Raw genomic sequence first — 17,261 nt, 5'->3', positions numbered from 1 at the left:
TTTAGACCACTGAGCCATCTCACCAGCCCTAATTTCTTTCTTTCTTTCTTTCTTTCTTTCTTTCTTTCTTTCTTTCTTTCTTTCTTTCTTTCTTTCCTTCTTTCCTTCTTTCCTTCTTTCCTGTGTTTCTTTTTTTTTTTTTTCTTTCCTGCAGGGTCTCACTACACAGCTCCAACTCATAGTGATCCTGTTGATTTCTGCCTCCGCAGAGCTGGGATCACAGGTGTGCACCACCCTGCCCGGACTCCATCACCGGCTCAGTGTGCCTGAAAGAGGGCTGACATGGCGTGTGGTGCCGGGGATCGAACCCTGGCCCCTGCCTGAACTTACCTAAGCAAGCGCTTAGTCTGCTGAGCTATCCCACCGGCCCTTCCAACATTTCTTGTTGCTTTATTTCTTAATGATTGCCAATCTTTCTAGAGTAAGAGGGAATCTTAGCTTATTTTAATTTATATTTTTGTAATGGCCAGAGATGTTGAACATTTTTTGTATATTTGCTGACCATTTATATTTCTTCCTCTGTGAAGTGTCTGTTCATTTCTCTTGCCTATTTCTTTTTTAAATTACTATTAAGCTTTATTTATTTATTTTTAAATAATTTTATTGAGAAACAAATAGCAATGAGACACTTTCAAAACCAGTTAGTAGGGCTGGGGATATAGCTCAGCAGCATAAGTGCCTGCCTGGCAAGCACAAGGTCCTGAGTTCAATCCCTAGTACTGCAAAAAAAAAAAAAAAAAAAAGAGAGAGAGAATGATCAAAACCAATTAGTAGGTTAGTTTCAACAAATAATACATTACATATTGTTATCTTCTTAGTGGTTATTCATAGTATAAGATGTGGACATGATATCCTTTTCAAACACACTATTAGTACAAATCTTTCTATTCATTAATTTCTGTGTAAAAATATGTAATTGTTTATTTTTTAATATTCATGTATTTATTTGCCTATTTCTTTTTTTAAAATTTATTTAGGGGTGTGTGTGTGTGTGTGTGTGGCCAGCTCAGCCCACGAGGGGGCGGAGCTGGCTGGCATTTGGTGCTGGGGGATTGAACCGAGGCCCCTGTGCTTTGCTAAGCGTGTTCTAAGTAGGTGCTTTAGACCACTGAGCCATCTCACCAGCCCTATTTGCCTATTTCTTGACTATCTTTAATTTATTTATTTATTTATTTATTTATTTATTTATTTATTTATTTGGTACAGAGTCTCACTACACAGTTCAGACTCATAGTGATCCTCCTATCTCAGCATCCCCAGTGGTGGGCTTACAGGTGTATACCATGATGCTCAGTTGTGGTGGCCAGCTTGGTGCAGGCCAGCATGGCATACAGTATCAGGGATCAAACCCAGGCCCTTGCACTTGCCAGGCAGGAACTTAGACCACTGAGCTATCTCCCTGGCCCCTGTGTCTTTAATTTTATTTATTGTCTTTTTTGAGACATGGTCTTGCTATGCAGTTCAGGCTGGCCTTGAGCTCACTGTGTCTCCTAGGTGGGTCTCCAACTCACAATTAGCCTTCTGCCTCAGCCTTCTAAGTGCTGGGATTACAGGTATGTGCCCCCACACCTGCCTATGTCTTTAATTTTATGTGGTTTAATTTGTTTTGGTTGTTTGTATATTCTAGACAGTCCTCAGTCTGAGAAATAGCTGGCAAATATTTTCCTATTTGTAGGTTGTCTCTTTGCTCTACTGATTGATGCTTTTGCCATACAGAGGTGTTTTAATTTGGTATAATCCCATTTATTGATTCTTGCTGCTATTTCTTGTGCAATTGTGGTTCTGTTTAGAGAGCCCTTTGCTACACCTATGTCTTCAAGTGTTTTGCTAGTGTATCTTCTAGTAGGTTTAATGATTCTGTTTTAATGTTTGGATATTTGATCCAATTTGATTCTAATTTAGTACATGGTGAAAGATAAGGGTCCAGCTTCAGTCTTCTCCAAACAGATAACCAATTTTCCCAATACTACTTGTTGAATAAGCTGTCTTTCCTCCAACATATGCTTTTGGCCCCTTTGTCAAAAATCAAATTGTTAAGTATGCCTAGGGAGGTTTCTATATCCTCGGTTTTGTTCTATTGATCTATGTATGGTTTTATTCCAGTACCATGCTGTTTTTATCCCTATTGCTTTGTATTATGGTTTGAAGTCAGGTATTGCTACACCTCTCACTTCACTCTTATTGCCCAAAATTGCTTTTGCTATCCTGGGTCTCTTCTGATGCTATGCAGTATGGTTTGTGTCTAGTTGTCCCCCCACTAAAAGCTTCATGCAGTCATTTGGTAGACTTCTAGAGTTTGTGATTAACTCTTGATCCACTGGGATTATGGGCGTGAGTACTGCTGGGATTATGGGTGAGTGCTATACCCAGTCCAGGGCATAAAGCCTGAATGCAGCTTAAGGGAGACAGATTTGTTCTCTGTAGCCATTGTTGCTGCTACTCCTCCCATTTGCTCTCTGCTCTTTGCCACTACCATGGACTGATGCCCTCTGCCATATGTCAGTCTGCCTTGGAGCCAGCTGGGTATGGACTGAAACCTCTAGTAATTATGAGCTAAATAAAACTTTCCTTCCTTCATTTTGAGTGTCAATGAGAGAAGAATAACTAAGACAGAACTTGGTACCAGAGAAGTGGGGTTGTTGCTGTGGCTAACCCTGACCATGTGCATTATAAGCTTTTGGGAATGGCTTATGGAAAAAGATAGAAAGGGTTCAGCGATGCTACCTACAAGAGATGCACTAGAACAGCTTCAGCTGATCTGTATGGGAGAAACTGGTCAGAGCTCAGACCAGAAGACTGATAGAAAGCCTGCCTGTAAAGACCAAGATAGGGAGGTTTCCACTGGGAAGAAGGACTTCTTTGGTTATTGGACTCCAGGTCATTTGTGGATTTTTTTGTTTTTGTTTTTGTTTTTGGCAGACCCAGGGATTGAACTCAGGCCCTTGTGCTTGCCAGGGAAGTGCTTATTCCACTGAGCCATTTCCCTGGCCCTCATTTGTGTTTTGGCTTGGCAGAAAATTTGTCTACATTTTGCTCATGTCCAGAGACTTTGCCTGAGAGTGAGATTAAGCATGGTGGACTGATTCATCTGGAAAAAGAAAACTCAAAGTAGCTGAATATTGAGGCAGTGACATGGCTGTTGTTGGGGGCTTTTCACCAGATTTATGTTGAGAATCAAGAGCAAAGAGCCCAGCAGTCTGATTTAAAATGTTATGAATTTGGTCAGAAAGGAAACTCCAATAAAACTGTGGAATGCAAAGATACAGCTGAGAGGATCTCCTCTGTTAAAAAGGAACAAGGGAATAAAAAAGATGACCTGAGATCATCACTGAAGGCAACAGATTTCAACCCTTTGCCACCTCAGAATTGCAAGGTAAAGGATCAGGGAGACAGCTCAGTAGAATAAGTGCTTGCCTGACACTGGCATGGAGATTTTGATCCTTGGAATCAGAGTCAGAGTGCTCAGTGACCCAGCCACTCAACCCCTACAGCAAAGAGAGAAGGAAGCCTGGCTGCTGCTTCAGCTGGCAGCAAACCTTGGCATCACCCACATCGCACTGGTTTTAGGCACTTGCAGAATGCAGTAGCTCTGAGGTTAAGAAGGCTTTCACCTAGATTTCAGAAGGCCTGGAAAGCCAGGCAGTGTACCCCCTGAGAGAGCAGTGCATTAGGCTGTGGGTGAGAAACTTATTCAGTGGAAACCCCAGAAGTTTGGAAAAATCAGGAACATGAATAACCTAAGGGAAACTGCAAAGAGGGGGCAAAGCCAGCCTAATAGAGAAGCCATGGGAGCTACCAAGAGTGCCATGGGGCTGGGGGAGATGGCTCAGTAGAATAAGTGCTTGTCTGGCAAGCACAAGGGTCTGAGTTCAATCCCTGGTTCTGCCAAAAAAAAAGTGACATAAGGGTGGAGCCATGCAAGGCCTTTAGAGCTCACAACTCATCACAGATTGCTTCAGATGTTCCACATGGAACTATAGGAGTTAATGTTTGCCCTTCTGAATTTTGGACCTGTGTTGCTCCCAATGCTTGATATCCTGATGTGTGTACCTTTTGGAATAGTAGTGTTTATCTTGTGCCTTTAAATGTTGGAAGTGCTTAACTTTTCATTTGTATAGGGGCTCACAGTTAAGAGTTTGCCTTGGATCTTGGAGCAGACTTGGGACTTAGAAATTTTAGCAATGCTGAAGCTGTTGGAATTTGGCAACTCTTAGAGATGGACTAAAATGCCTTTTCCATAAAGGGATGTGCCTTTGGGAGTCCAGGGGCTGAATGTTGTGGTTTATGTCTAGTTGTCCCCTCAAAGCCTCCTGCAGGGATGGGGCAGACTTCTAGAGCTTGTGATTAATTTATGATCCACTGGGATTATGGGTGTGAGTGTTGCTGGGATTATGGATGTGAATGCTATACCCAGCCTGGTATAGATAGCCTGAATACAACTTAAGGGAGACAGACTTGCTCTCTATAGACATTGTTGCTGCTACACCTCCCATTTGTTCTCTGCTCTTTGCCACCACCATGAACTGCTGCCCTCTGCCATATGTCAGTCTGCCTTGGAGCCAGCTGAGTATGGACTGCAACCTCCAGTAACTGAGCTAAATAAACCTTTCCTTCCTTCATTTTGGGTGTCAGGTATTTGTCCCAGAAATGAGAAAAGAGAAACTGAGACACCATATGAATTTTATGATTGTTTCCCTTAGAACTGTAAAACTTGCTGTTGGTATTTTTATTGGGATATCCTGAAGCTATATATAACAGTTTTGGAAGTATGGCCTTTTTGACAATATTGGTTCTGCTTATTCCAGGGCAGGAGTAATCTGTCCATTTTCAATCTTCTTCAGAGCATTGTGGTTTTCTTTGTAGAGGTCTTTCATTTTCTTGGTTAAAAACCTATATTTCTAACTAAGCACAATCAACAAGAATGAGATTGTCATTACTGGCTTAAGTTCATTAGATATATAATCTAAAAGGTCATATTAGATGAAATGAATCCCAGTGTGGTGGCCCACCCTTGTAATCCCAGCACTCTTAGAGGCCCTAGGAAGGAGGTTCAAAAGTTCAAATCCAGTCTGGGCAACTCAAGAACTTAGTAAGAGCCTGTCTCAAACTGAAAAATAAAATAAAATTTATGGAAGATGTAACTCAATGTGAATAGCCTGAATTCAATCCCTAGCACTACACAAGAGAGGAGGAGGAGTAGGAGAAAGAGCATCGGCAACAAATAGCCATGAAAAGAACAGAGTAATTTTACAATTAAGTGTGTGTGTGTGTGTGTGTGTGTGTGTGTGTGTAGTCTTTAAATATACATTCTATACCAGTGTTTGCATATGAAACAAAAACTAGTAAAACTGAAAGGAGAAAGAAAAATCCATATTAGTAGTTAAAAATTTTAATTCTGCTGGGCCAGTGATTGATAGAACAAGTAGACAAAGAATCAGTAAAATAAAAAAAGACCAGAACAACACCATCAACTGACCTTGCTGACAACCACCGGTAATAGAAGATGATTAACAGCAGATTATAGGATTTTTTTTGAGGGGGGGGAAGAGTTGAGACAGGGTCTTGCTAAGTAGTTCAAGCTGCCCTTGAACTCACTATGTAGCCCAGGCTGGCTTGGAGCTCCTGTTAATTTATCCTCCCCCATCAGCCTCTCAAGTGCTGGGATTGCGGGAGTGCACCACCACTCCCAGCTCTAGCAACTTGGTTTTTTTCAAGTTTCACAGTGTATCATCTTCAAAAATGAATTTCAAAGACCTGGATGTAGGTCAACAGTGGTGTGCTTCCCTTGTGTCCTCAAGGCCCTGGGTTTGCTTCCAGGGACTGAAAACAAAACAAAATAAATAACAACAACAAAATAGCATGTCTTGGGAAAAGTCTGTAAGGATTCTTATGTAGAAATTTAACATACTTTAACATTTTTTTACTTTAATATTTTAAGTTTGTGAAAAGACTGTTCCCTTAATATTTTGTCAAAAAGAAATCATGATTCTCACCCTTCGTTTAAAAAAAAAAAAAAGAAAAAGATCAGCTGGAACTCTACTAAGATTAAAAAAAAAAAAAAAATAGCAATTCTACCGCGGATTTAAGAAATAACCCTCGGTGGATGCCATGCTGAGCCTCTGGGTGCCGCTGTCCGCAAGTCCGAGGCTTGGGTGGAGCAAAGCTGTTCTGACGCTGTGATTCTCGCAGGCTTTTGAGAAACACTGCAGGAGAAGACTACTCAGCCTCTCTCTTGCAATCTGCCCTAAATACCTTGCTTAGAAATGTCGGAAAGTCTAAGGAGCCCGAGTGAGAGGCTGTTTTCTTTCCAGCGCCCATTTATAATCAGAAGAAGAGAGCAACAGCAGCGAGGGTGTTGTCGTCCCAGCAACAGCATGGAGAGAAGTCGACCACGCTGCAGGCACAGAGAGTGCAGGAAGCGCTGTTTCCCTTCCTGCTGCCTCTGTTGAGCCCGGATATCTACGCGGCAGAGGCGATCCGAGATTTTGGAAAAGAAGCTGAGGTCCGGGGTCTTGCGGAAGATCTGTGTTCAATGACCAGAAACTAAAGGTGAGTGCTGAGAACCGTCCCAGTTAGCAAAGGTAGCAAAGACCAACCTTAAAATAACTGGATGGATCTAGACGACAAAGGAAATGCCTAAACCACTTGAATTTGAAAATCAAATTCACTGGAAATCGTATAAAAATCTTTCATATAAACATATCGTGGTAGGCTGGGGATATAGCTCAGCAGCACAGCACCTGCCTGGCACGCGCAAGGTTCCGAGTTTGAATAACAAAAAACTCCACCATATCATGGTATAAATGATCCCACAGACATTTTGTTTTGAAGATTCTGGAAGATGTTGTTAACAATAGCAGTCTGTGCATTTGGATGCTGGCATAACTATAAATTTATCAAATTATTTTCAATAATCATCTCTGACGCAGAAGGAAAGCACCAGAGCAGTGAATATTCTGAACTGCTATAGAAGGAACTGTGCACCACAGGACGAGAGCTGCAACTTCTTCATGGTGAGTAGAAAGCAGAACAGCCCAGGGCAAGAGAGACGTTTGGATTGCCAATTTTAGTCCTTGGATATTGAACCCCAAGGTGTACAGAGAACCAACCTAAAGCAGAGCCTGTCCTTTACCACCTCTCCTGCACTACCACTGAGCTTCATTGATATTCAGGTGATCTTCATTGACATGACATGCTTAGAGTCCTCACACAGTCTCCAGCCAACCTCACAGAGCATGCAGAATATATCTACTGCCCCAAAATTACAGAGATGCTTGATTTAAAAAAAAACAACAGAAGTGACAGTAAGGTTAAAATAAAGGTCAATGAAGATGTCTATCTGCTGGATGGTTAGTCCAATGAGAATAAGAACTGTGGTTCTCTGACCAAAACAAATTAACTAAAAGCCTGGCTTATGTGAAGAGGTGAATTTTTTGGTATAGAAAAAATGATGCCACTGGAAAACAATTCACTTGCAAGAATCATTACATAGGTGCCAGCTTCTGATGGAATTCTACAGACTGGAAACAGACTCTGAAATACAGTATCACCATCACAGGACAAACTGCCCCCTCCTCCAGGAGCACAACCATCACCATGAGTATCATTTATAGCAACAAAAAGCCCCCTCCAGATTTTGGAGAGGATGCCTTTTTGATCCACATGACAGGAGCACCCATCCAGGCTTTTGTCTCATATTTTAGTATTTCTGACAGAACCTAGAGTTCTCCATCCCTCTTGTTTGTTCCTGAGCAAAGCCCAGACACTGGGGGGCATTGTCCCATTAGTAAGGGCAGATTGTGGTGGTGTCTGTAGAGACTGCCTTTGAGATGACCAGAGGTGGTGAAGAGAGTTTGACTGTCATCCCAAGATGCCTCTGATAGCAGACAACTGCCAAGAACATGCAGTGGAGTTGCAGATGGGCATGGCTGTTTTTGGCACTTCACGGTATGCATCAAAGTTGATGAAAACTCAGGCACAAGGGCTCACTGTCCTATCATGTGTTTAAGGCTAACTCACTTGATTCTTCAACCTAGGGATTCAGGAAAGCGAGGTGTTCACTGTGCTGTTGCAGGTGAGAGAGATGCAGTCCACAGAGGTTTGCTGGTTCTTTACGCAATGGCAAATCATCATGCTGCCCCTGGTCTTTGCCAAGGGTTTGCAGGCCTTGTGCCACACCTGTGGCATCACCAGCACCCACTGGCCAGGTGGGGGGAGCTATAGTTTTATCACCTAAAACTAGCCTTAGCCTCTGGTTCCTCCTCACAGGGACTCTGGCCATCAACTCCTAGCCCGCCACTTCTCTATCCAGATGTGAGGTGCTGCTTTCATCCTATTTCTGACCAGAACCTGGATTTGTAGTTGCCCCCATCCTAAAAGGAGAGCAATTTGCCATGTTCGCACAACCTATGTGTGTCTTCAACTGTCTTAGATTCTTCAGGTTAACTCAAGAAATATCTTTCAACTGGATGTTCTCTGTAATATCAGCAATGAAGCCAAATACGTACCGCATTCAAATATATTCATGTGAGTTTTGCTACTTTTATTTAGTGCATCCTTTTCTGTTTGTCTTTTGTTGTTGCAGGTCAGGAGCATACAAGTTTAGCTGCTAGTATTTATGAATGTTTTGATTTGATTTGATGGGCTCACAGTTCCTTTAGGGGAAAGTTTGTGCATTATTGTATGTCTTAAAAAATTGTTTCCTGTTAAGTAATCCATTCCTTGCAAAACTGAAAGTCTGTTGCATTCTTAAATTCATTCTTGGGGCCCATTTACTTGTCTTTGACCTTTATAGACTCATGCCTGGAAGTGGAGACATAAGCCTGTATTCCCAGCAACTTAGGAGGTGGAGGCAAGAGGATCCAAAATGTGAGGCCAACAATGGGACCTAGTCTTAAAGGTTTTTGAAGGTCAGAAATGTAGTTAGTGGTAGCATACTTAGCATGAGTAAGGCCCTAGACTCAAACCCCAGTACTAAAAATAAAATAAAGGTAGGATTAAAACATGGTCTTCAAAGATCATAAGGTCTTGTATATGCAAAGTATAATGGAAAGGAGATTAGGCAGCCAATCCGAAATTAGAAAGTTTGTTTCATATTCTAAAATTTGTTTTTCCTTCCATTCATTTTCTTTCTTTCTTTCTTTCTTTCTTTCTTTCTTTCTTTCTTTCTTTCTGTGAGACAGGTTTTCACTGTGTACTTTGTGCTGGCCTTGAACGTGCTATGGAGCCCAGGCCAGCCTCAAACTTGTAGTGGTTCTCCTGCCTCAGCCTCCCAAGTGCTGGGATTATAGGCAGGTGCCCCAATGCCTAGCTTGTCCAATCATTTTCATCCTTCAGAGAACAGCTGCTCTGTCTGTGTGGCCAAGAAACACATCAAATGGCCAAGCTATACACTAGGAAAAGTAAAGGAATGCCTTTCTCCCCTTTGTGATATTAAAGAGCAATTATTCCAGAGGTAGCAAAGGGAGAGAGCAGTTGGCTTGAAAATACTGGGATTTTCTAGCATTTCAAATTTAGTAATGATAGCTGGGTGTGGCCAAACATGTCTTTAATCCAAGCACTCTAATCCCAGCACTCGGGAGGCTGAGGCAGAAGGATCACTGTAAATTCAAAGCCAGCCTGGGCTCCATAGTGAGTTCAAGGCCAGCCTGAAGTACACTGTGAGGTGGTCTCAAAAAAACAGGTGGGTGCAGTGGCGCACACTTGTGATCCCAGCATTCGAGGCTGAGGCAGGAGGATCTGTGAGATTGAGGCCAGTCTAGGCTACAGAATGAGTTCAAGGCCAGCCTGAACTGCACAGCAAAGCCCTGTCTGAAAAAGACAAAAATAAATTTAATGAACTTTATATACCTTTAAGTACATGAACACAGCTTCTTGTTTCCATACATATACTGTAAAATGCTTAGTTCCTTGACAATAAACTATCAGGTGAAGTTTTTCTAGGAATGCAGTAACCGGTTAGGACTCTAGGCGCCGCTGTTCACCAGTCTGGGCGATAGGACACAGCATACAATTAAAAAAAAAAAAACCGAGCGGGGAGCCTTGTGCCTCTTAGGACCTCCATTACGGCTAGATTGAGAAAATTTCCACCGGAGGCTGCCCAAACACTATTTGTGGGTGAGTCGCCACTGGAATAGTCTTGAAAGTTGAGCTAATATAGGCTCTGAAAAGTAGACAAAGGATAGCCTTGATATCAGCTGGGAAAAACTACGAGACCGGAAAGCAATGGCGATTCCTGTGAAGCTGAACTGCTACAACGCAGTGATGCTGCAGTGCCTTTTTCTGGGGCTATTATTGGAAGCCAGGGCCGGGAGTGTGTTCTACTCAGTGGCAGAAGAGACTGAAAAGGGGTCTTTCGTGGGCGACATCAGCAAGGACCTGGGGCTACAACCCCTGGAGCTAGCGAAGCACGGAATCCGCATCGTCTCCAGAGGTAGGACGCAGCTTTTCTCTCTGAATCCGCGCAGCGGCAGCTTGGTCACAGCGGGCAGGATAGACCGGGAGGAGCTGTGCGCCCAGAGCGCGCGGTGTCTGGTGAACTTTAACATCCTTGTGGAGGATGAAATGAAGCTTTTTCCTGTTGAAGTGGAAATAATTGATATTAATGACAACACTCCCCAATTCCAGTTAGAAGAATTGGAATTTAAAATGAATGAAATAACTCCTCCAGGTACCAGGATCTCTCTGCCTTTGGGGCAAGACCTTGATGTAGGCATGAATTCGCTGCAGGGGTACCAGCTCAGCTCCAACCCTCATTTCTCCCTGGATGTGCAACAGGGAACAGATAGACTCCAACCCCCAGAGATGGTGCTGCAGAGTCCCCTAGACAGAGAAGAGGAAGCTTTTCACTACCTTGTCCTGACTGCATTTGATGGTGGCAACCCAGTCCGGTCAGGGACTCTCCAAATTCGTGTTCAAGTGGTGGATGCGAATGATAACCCTCCAGCATTTACTCAAGCAGAGTACCACAAGAGCATCCCAGAGAACGTCCCTCTGGGCACCCTGCTGCTCACAGTGAATGCCACAGACCCAGATGAGGGAGCCAATGGGGAAGTAACATATTCTTTTCACAATATGGACCATAAAGTGGCCCAGGTGTTTCAGTTGGATTCTTACACAGGAGAAATATCAAATAAAGAACCACTGGATTTTGAAGAATACAAAATGTATACACTAGAAATTCAAGCTCAGGATGGTGCTGGGCTCATGGCCAGGACTAAGGCAATGATCAAAGTTTTGGATGTAAATGACAATGCCCCCGAAGTCATCATCACCCCTGTCACCACTGCCATTCCAGAAAACTTTCCTCCTGGGGCCATAATTGCTCTAATCAGTGTCCATGACCAGGATTCTGGAGACAATGGCTACACCACATGTTCCATTCCTGGAAATCTACCTTTCATATTAGAAAAGTTGATTGATAATTATTACCGATTAGTAACAGAAAGAACACTGGACAGAGAACTTACTTCTGGGTACAATATCACGGTGACAGCAGCAGACCAAGGAACTCCGATGCTATCTACCCAAACTCACATTTCGCTGCTGGTGACAGATGTCAATGACAACCCCCCCATTTTCCATCAGGATTCCTATTCCATCTACATTCCTGAAAATAACCCTAGAGGGGCCTCCATCTTCTCTGTGATGGCCCAGGATGCCGACAGCAGTGAGAATGCCCAAATCACTTACTCTTTGGTTGAGGACAGCAATCAAGGAGCACCCTTGTCCTCTTACCTCTCCATCAACTCTGATACTGGTGTCCTCTATGCATTGCGGTCTTTTGACTATGAGCTGTTCTGGGACTTGCGACTGAGAGTGATGGCCCGTGACAGCGGGGTGCCATCACTCAGCAGCAATGTGTCTCTGCATCTGTTTGTGCTGGACCAGAATGACAATGCCCCTGAGATCCTATACCCTGCCCTCCCCACCGATGGTTCCACAGGTGTGGAGCTTGCACCCCGCTCAGCAGAGCCAGGATATCTGGTGACAAAAGTGGTGGCAGTAGATAAAGATTCGGGTCAGAACGCCTGGCTGTCCTACCGCCTGCTCAAAGCCAGTGAGCCAGGACTTTTCTCCGTGGGGCTGCACACCGGAGAGGTGCGCACAGCAAGGGTCTTGATGGACAGAGATGCCCTCAAGCAAAGCCTTCTGGTGGCTGTTCAGGACCATGGCCAGCCCCCTCTCTCAGCCACTGTCACTCTCACCATAGCTGTGGCTGACAGCATCCCAGAAGTCCTGGCAGATCTGGGCAGCGTCAGGACCCCCGCTGACCCTGATGATTCAGACCTTACACTCTACCTGGTGGTGGCCGTGGCTGCTGTTTCTTGTGTCTTCCTGACGTTTGTCATCGTGCTGCTGGCGCTTAGGCTGCGGCGCTGGCACTCAATGCGCCTGCTCCAGGCTTCCAGCGACTCAGCAGCCAGCGCACCTGCGCCGCATTTTGTGGGCGTGGATGGGGTTCGAGCCCTCCTGCAGACCTACTCCCATGAGCTCTCGCTCACTTCGGACTCGAGGACGAGCCACCTGATCTTCCCACAACCGAACTATGTGGACACCCTCATCAGCCAGGAGAGCTGTGAAAAAACAGATTTTCTGTCAGCACCACAGTCCTTACTTAAGGACAAAGAGGAAACATTTTCTCAGGTAAACTTGTGAACTTATAAACTACTTATGTAAACATAATTCATGATTTTTACTTGCTTGCTTTCACTTATTACAGTTTTATTCCATACCCCCTTATAGATTTATATTAGAAATTCTGGAAAACAAAATTAATAAGGCCTGAATACTTACCTATTTATATTTCTTACATTGGAAAGGAGCCTGTAATCATAATATAGATGGTTGGAATGAAGTGTATGTAAGAAGCATTATTGACTCTTGGGAAAACAAAAACACTAGATTAGAAACAAGATCCAGTATCTAATCTTTTCTGCCTGCCTCTGTCAAAATCATTCCATTCTGAGCTTACTGCCCTCCTCTCTGAAAGAGACATTTTGACAGAAAAGCCCTGCCAGTATGACCAAAGCCAGTTTCATGTTTACCTAAGTTGTCAATTCCTGCTAATTTATCTCAGTTTAATATAGATCCCAGGTACTGTGCTGTTCTCTTGGGGAGATTTGAAGAGATGAAGAAAATAGTATTTTTAGTTGTACTAATATAAATTATAGAAATCTATAGAACTGTAATTTGAATTTACTGTTGAACATCTTAGCTCTTTGTTTAATCTTTTAATAGGAGACATTTTGTGCATACTGGACAACATAACTGTTTAAGCAACTTATCAAATGAAGGGAGAATAGGCAAGATAACTCAGTGAACTAAGTGCCTGCTTAGGCAAGGGCAGGGACCAGGGTTCAATGCCCAGTGCCACATGCCACAGGGGTCCCACCTGCCAGGTGTGCTGAGCCAGCCACCAAGACCGGGCATGGTGGTGCACACATGTAATCCCAGCAATGGGGAGGCTCAAGATAGGAGGATCACCATGCATCCAAACTACATAGTGAGACCCTGTACCAATTACATTAAAAAATAAATAAAATGAAGGGAGAAAATGCACAACAGAATATTTACTGTACAACCTGAATAATAGTTCTGAAGCATCCTTACTTGTACATTATGTGTACTTGTAATGAAAATGGACAACATTAGGTATATAGCCCATTTAAAGTGCTAACTCTTCATAACAAGAAATGTAGTATAAGGAAATCCATGCTTTGATATACATACTTACTCTACTTCAATAACTTAGAAATTCAAAAATATGAAAAGAAGAAAGTAGATGCGAAGTAAAGAAGAAAATCTCCAAATAGACATGAGATAGACCAGAAAGTGATTAACCAGTGTAGAGCCATGGAAGCAGAAACTGAAGATCAAGGGCTTGCTCCAGCGGTTTAATAAAGATAAAAGTGCATTATGCTAGATAAGGGGCCAGAGTGGGGCTTACTACTTGAATCCAAAAGAAGCAATGAGAACCATCATCTAGGTAAGAAAGAAAGGAAGATTTCATTTAAAAATATTGCCTACCAATTCTTGCAGTCATACTTCTTTGGAAGCTGCAAACAAAAAGAGAGAGATGGACTTGGCCAAACGCTCAGATGGACACTGTATCTGAATGTCACTCACTGCCTCACACCATTAAGGCACCTTTCCAGTTATGGCCTGGGACTTGGGGTCACAGGGAAATGATTTCAGAACCGTTAAGGAAAAAAGTACTGAACTCAGGAGGAAAGAAAAAAAGGAAATAAAACAGATTTTAGAAAGCAGAACAAAGCTTTCCCACTTGAATGTATAACCCAAAATTTCAAAATATACCGTCTTCAGGAATTTAGTGTGACTAATGAGAAATTTTGTTATATTATTTTTAAAGATAATCTCTGGTGGGGGTTCTGATGGTTTTTAAAAACTCTCATTGTTGTTATGTGTCTATTGGATTTTTATTTTTATTTTCTTCTTAGGACAAAGAGTATACTTACAAATAATAACTTCAGTTCTGGATTTTCTGAACTCATAATTTAAAATTTTCTTCTGTGTATGAAAAGATGAGGCATGCTTTCCTATTAAAAGACAGACTTGGGCTGGCCAAATAGCCCAGTGGATTGAAGTGCCTGCAAGCAGGCACAGGGGCCAGGGGTTCAATCCCTGGTCCTGCCAGCCCTGTCCCCAGGGTGTGCTGAGACATCAATTGAAACTGGATGTGGTGGTGCTTGCTTGTAATCCCAGGTCTTGGGAGGCTGTAAACAGGCAGATAACTGAGTCCGACCTAGTAGTAAGACCCTGGATACCCTGTAGACCCTTCCCTAAAATACAAAAATAAATAAATAAATAAATAAATAAATAAATAAATAAAATACAAGACAGACTTTATCAAATTGTTTGACTTTTAAAATTGACAGTTTGAGGTGGGGTATGGTGGCGCATGCCTGTAATCCTGTAAGTTCAAGGCCAGTTTGGGCTACAAAGTGATTTGAGGCCAACCTGAACTGGATAGTGAAACCTTGTCTCAAAAAGACAAAAGATGTTTTTAATTGACATTTTGATGACATTTTATTTTAAGACACAGGCTTAAAATAAAATTACATTGAAATTAAAGATATGTATGTGCCCATGCATACAATAAAGCATGGAATATTAATATAACAAACTAGTATGTAAGGCAACAAATAGTGTAAACTTTAAAATTAATTATAAAAAGTACATATAATCAAAAGGATATAAGTTTCCCATCTAGGCAACTTATCAAATTAATGAGATCCTGTATGAAAATTTAAAAATTGAAAGAGTTCTGGATATAGCTCAGTACAAAGGTTCTGTGTTCAATTTCAAGTAGTGGGAAAAAGGGAAGGGAAGGGATGGGGCAGGGAAGAAAGGGGAGGAGAGGGGAGAAATGGAAAAGGATGGATGGGATGGGATGGGATGGGATGGGATGGGATGGGATGGGATGGGATGGGATGGGATGGATGGGATGGGATGGAATGGAATGGAATGGGATGGGATACACTACTAGAAAATTTAAACTATTCCATAAGAAATAATAGATCTCATGGGCATAAAACTAGTTAACATAGAGACTTGAACAACAGAACCTATAAACTCAATGTGATAAATCTATACAGAATCTTATTATATACAACAAATATAGAATGGCCACTTTCTACATGAATGAAGACTATAAAATAACCCATGACCCAGTCTCCACAAGCGAGAACCCAACAAATTTTAGTCTCAGTCATGTGCATATCTGACAATGTGTGCTTAATCATAAGGTCAAGATTTCTTTTTCTATTTTTAAAGATAATAAAAAATAATAAAATAAAATAAACATTAGAAATGATACCGAATTTCACTAAACAAAATAATAGGAATTTCACAGTGTTGTTATATTGCATAATGTTGTGTTCCAATTAATTGCTTAGATAAAGCTGAGATTTCAAAATACTAAAAATAAACTATTAAGGAAGAGGCCATGACACTGTGTAGTTACCCAGCAATCTCAGAGAATAAGCCCAGTCCACAGATGTTATTATATGAAAAACCACAAGAAAGACCAGCAGAAAAACTGAAACATCTGTTCCCAACCCAGACAGTAGGTTATTGAACAAATAAAATTATGGTGTTTTAGATCAATTAAACCTGGGGAGGCTTATTATATAGAAAAGATAGCTAAAGAAGTATACATAGGATTTGACCTGACAATTCCATTTTCCAGTTACTATTGTAGGCCTAGAGAAATGTGTACCCAAGGAGGGGGTATGTCCAGTAAGGTTCATTCTTTGATATCTGCAGCAACAAAGAGAGGGAGGGGATGAAAAAAGAGGATGAAATCAAAAGAAAAGAAAGAATAATGAAAGAAATAATCTACTATCCTAGTACAGTCATATGAGCAATACATTTTGATATTTTCACAAAATATTATATAACCATCAAAATGTTCAACATAAATAAATCTCAAAAGTCTAATTTTGAGAAGAGTTCAGTGCAGAATAAATGTGGCCAACTACTATTTGTGTGAATTTTAAATTCACAAAAACAGATGGATGCATGTATATTCAGTTAAATATATATATATGGGCTATGGATATAGCTGAGTAGTAGAACATATAGCAAGGTACTGGGTTTAATTTCCAACACCTCAAGAGAAAATAAAAATTAAAAATAAAAACATGGATAAAAATAATAAATACTAAATACATTCTAGATGTTGATACCTACTTTTGCCATAAAAAGTCATCATTGTAGGACCAGTGAGGTAGCTCAGTGGACTAACTGCCTGCTTAGGCAAGCTCAGGAATCAGGGTTTGATCTCTGATACCATATGCCCCACCTGCCCCACCCTTGGGGTGCTGAGCCAGCCATTGAGACCAGGTGTGGTGGTGCAGGCCTATAATCCCAGCACTGAGCAGGCTGAAAACAGGAGGATCACTTGAGTCTGAGCTGCATAGTGAGACCCTGTACAAAATAAATTTTAAAAAGTCATCATTGTAATGATGACCAAATTGTACATATGTAGGTTAGATGATAAAATTATGTCATACCAATTTGCTGACTTTATTATATTTTTAATGAGAGAATGATACTGATTTTAAGAAATATGTAGTGAAGTATTTAAAAGTACAAGGGCACCATATCTGAAAAATATTCTAGGCCAGGAAAGAGAGAGAATAAAAACACAATCTTTGGCCAATGCAATGAACAGTACAGTGGATTCTTCTACCCTTGAGTATCGTATCTATGGATTCAACGAATCAGGCTGAAAATGT

At 41.8% G+C, this 17,261-nt stretch overlaps 1 protein-coding gene across 1 annotated transcript; it reads left to right on the top strand.

Annotated features, from left to right (window-relative positions):
- Positions 1-10,039: 10,039 nt before the first annotated feature.
- Positions 10,040-12,722, top strand: LOC101568783 (protocadherin gamma-A1). The gene has a single exon (XM_012517505.2). It carries the CDS (start codon positions 10,225-10,227, stop codon positions 12,655-12,657), a length of 2,433 nt encoding a protein of 810 aa, XP_012372959.1. The 5' UTR covers positions 10,040-10,224; the 3' UTR covers positions 12,658-12,722.
- The last annotated feature ends 4,539 nt before the right edge of the window (positions 12,723-17,261 follow it).

Source organism: Octodon degus, unplaced genomic scaffold, assembly GCF_000260255.1.
Source record: "Octodon degus isolate 3935 unplaced genomic scaffold, OctDeg1.0 scaffold00185, whole genome shotgun sequence".
Lineage (NCBI taxonomy): Eukaryota > Metazoa > Chordata > Mammalia > Rodentia > Octodontidae > Octodon > Octodon degus.
Note: the sequence above shows the minus strand (reverse complement) of the source record. Positions and strands in the feature narration are given on the sequence as shown.

What these genes read in the sequence shown, in the direction of transcription:
- LOC101568783 (XM_012517505.2), top strand. Translation starts at nt 10,225, where the DNA reads ATGGCGATTCCTGTGAAGCTGAACTGCTACAACGCAGTGATGCTGCAG.